The 1,937-nt window shown below is 52.9% G+C and overlaps 1 protein-coding gene across 1 annotated transcript in view; it reads left to right on the top strand.

Moving 5' to 3' along the window:
• The window catches only part of LOC119326646 (disease resistance protein RGA5-like), a 14,825-nt gene extending 13,842 nt beyond the window's left edge, over positions 1-983 (top strand). Inside the window, exons 7-8 of the mRNA XM_037600264.1 lie at positions 90-204; positions 412-983. Of these exons, the coding sequence (XP_037456161.1) occupies positions 90-204; positions 412-828 (532 nt within the window). The 3' untranslated portion in view covers positions 829-983. The remainder of the gene's footprint in view (positions 1-89; positions 205-411) is intronic.
• Positions 984-1,937: the final 954 nt, after the last annotated feature.

Genomic DNA, 1,937 nt, shown 5'->3' with positions numbered 1-1,937 from the left:
TTTGCTAAACCATAGCATGCTATAAGAGTATATTGTCATTTTCTTCTTCTTGTGTTATACTCCAGATTTTTTTTTTTTGTTATCTCCAGATTGCCTCAGCTGCCCGATCTGCCATCAACTGTGGCTTCAGGTCGCCTGGAGTCAGGTATGGTTCTTCAGGAATCAAAAAATGAGTCGTCATCAGCACCATCATGGCCCCTCAAGGTGAGTTCCCTCAGAAAAGCTATACACAGAGGACAGAGCCTGAAAAGATGGTACTAGTTGTACTGTATCAATCTGTATTGTTTACAAGAAGGTTTGCATCTATATATATATGTAAAAAAAACTTCTGGTTTGCAAATGGTGTGCATGGATTCATTTGCAAGATTACTTCATCGATCCTCATTTCCGCTGGTCCATCGTATTTTGAAGGTTTGGCGCTCTGCGGAACAGGAGAGGTGGATGCCGTTGCCGTATGGGGGAGAAGCCGACAGTTCTGCTGTCACAGAGTGTAGGCACGCCCACAAGCTCATCTTGAAGATTCTCGGGGCGGCGGTGACGGCCCGCCAGAACAGGCTCGAGTGTGAGAACCTCGCACAGTGCCTGCACGAAATCAACGCCTTGTTCCCTGACCTGCGGCTGGACCGGGAGATGGCGCAACCGCTGGCCAAGCTCAACCACAGGCTCATGGAGGCGCATGAGCTCGTTGTCGCTTGCCAGAGCTGGAAGTTCATCTTTGCCCGCGGCGTGAATGCGGAGCGGCTCAGGGACGTCAAGCGCAGGATCCTTGAGTTCCACATGTTTGTCAAGGAGAAGGAGCGCCTCTGGGCGAAAGAGAACACGAGATGAAGCGCCTCTTCTCTTCTGCCATCATCAAATAAGAACGCGAGGCCTGAAGCGCCTCTTCTGCAGGTGTTGGGTCCCAGGTAGGCGCGACGTGTGTTGTTTACTGAGTTAATTAAATGCACCGTTTGTACAACAACTTGTCACCAGGCGGCAAAATTTCGTGTTTTGACCCTTTTTGGAAAGTATTTCAGAATCTAACCCTGTTTGATTTTTTCTCGAGATTTGACCCTTTTGCCTACCGCCAGGGCCTCTGGCAGTAAGGTTAGATAGCCTACCGTCACGGTCCATGGTGGTAGGAAACTTATCCACGTCAGCGCGCGGAGACGGCGCCGTCCCCCTCCGTCGCACCCTACCGCCGGGGCCCTGGCGGTAGACTGTCTAACCATACCGTCAGGGCCCCTGGCGGTAGGGTCCGGGCAGTTATTTTCCCCGGAGCCTCCGCGCCCCTTCCCTTCTCTCCACCCCTCCCCCTCCCCCCCGTCGGCAGTTCTTGTTTTTCTCCCCCTAAGTCGCCCCTTTCTCCCTCTCTCATCTCCTCCACTCCCCCCTTGGATCTTCACCGATTCTTCACCGTTTTGGAGGATCGAGATGGCCCCGAGGAGAGAACCGTAAGCTCCTCCGATCCCTCCAATTAGTTTTTGCAAACTTGCTATCAATTCGACGCATTATTTGCTTGAAATTCCTCATGTTTTTGAACTAAGATTGATTTTTTTTCACCTAAGATTGATTGTAGTTGTAGTTCTTAGTTCTTTAGTAAGTAGTGGTATTGGATATCTTTACCTAATAATAAAGAGAATTGGGTTTCCGTCATACGTCGTCGAGCGTGATTTTGCATAAAAGTCCCTCGGCTTACATGAAATTAACCCGCAGTCTTCGTCATAAGTCAGCCCGAACCGGTACGGGAGAGAAAAGAAAACAAAATCAGCCCAGCGACCCGCACACCCTGCCTCCTCGATCCCATCTCGAGCTCCAGTCCGCCGCCACCTCCCGCGTCGCCCCGCCTCACCGCACGCCGCGCGCTGCCCGCCGCCGCCGCCTCCTCCTCCAGCCCGCCGCCACGTCCTGCCCCGCCCTGCCTCAATGTCGGCCACCCGCCCCCGACGCCCCCGCGG

The sequence above is a fragment of the Triticum dicoccoides genome, chromosome 6B, assembly GCF_002162155.2.
Source record: "Triticum dicoccoides isolate Atlit2015 ecotype Zavitan chromosome 6B, WEW_v2.0, whole genome shotgun sequence".
NCBI classification, from domain to species: domain Eukaryota; kingdom Viridiplantae; phylum Streptophyta; class Magnoliopsida; order Poales; family Poaceae; genus Triticum; species Triticum dicoccoides.
Note: the sequence above shows the minus strand (reverse complement) of the source record. Positions and strands in the feature narration are given on the sequence as shown.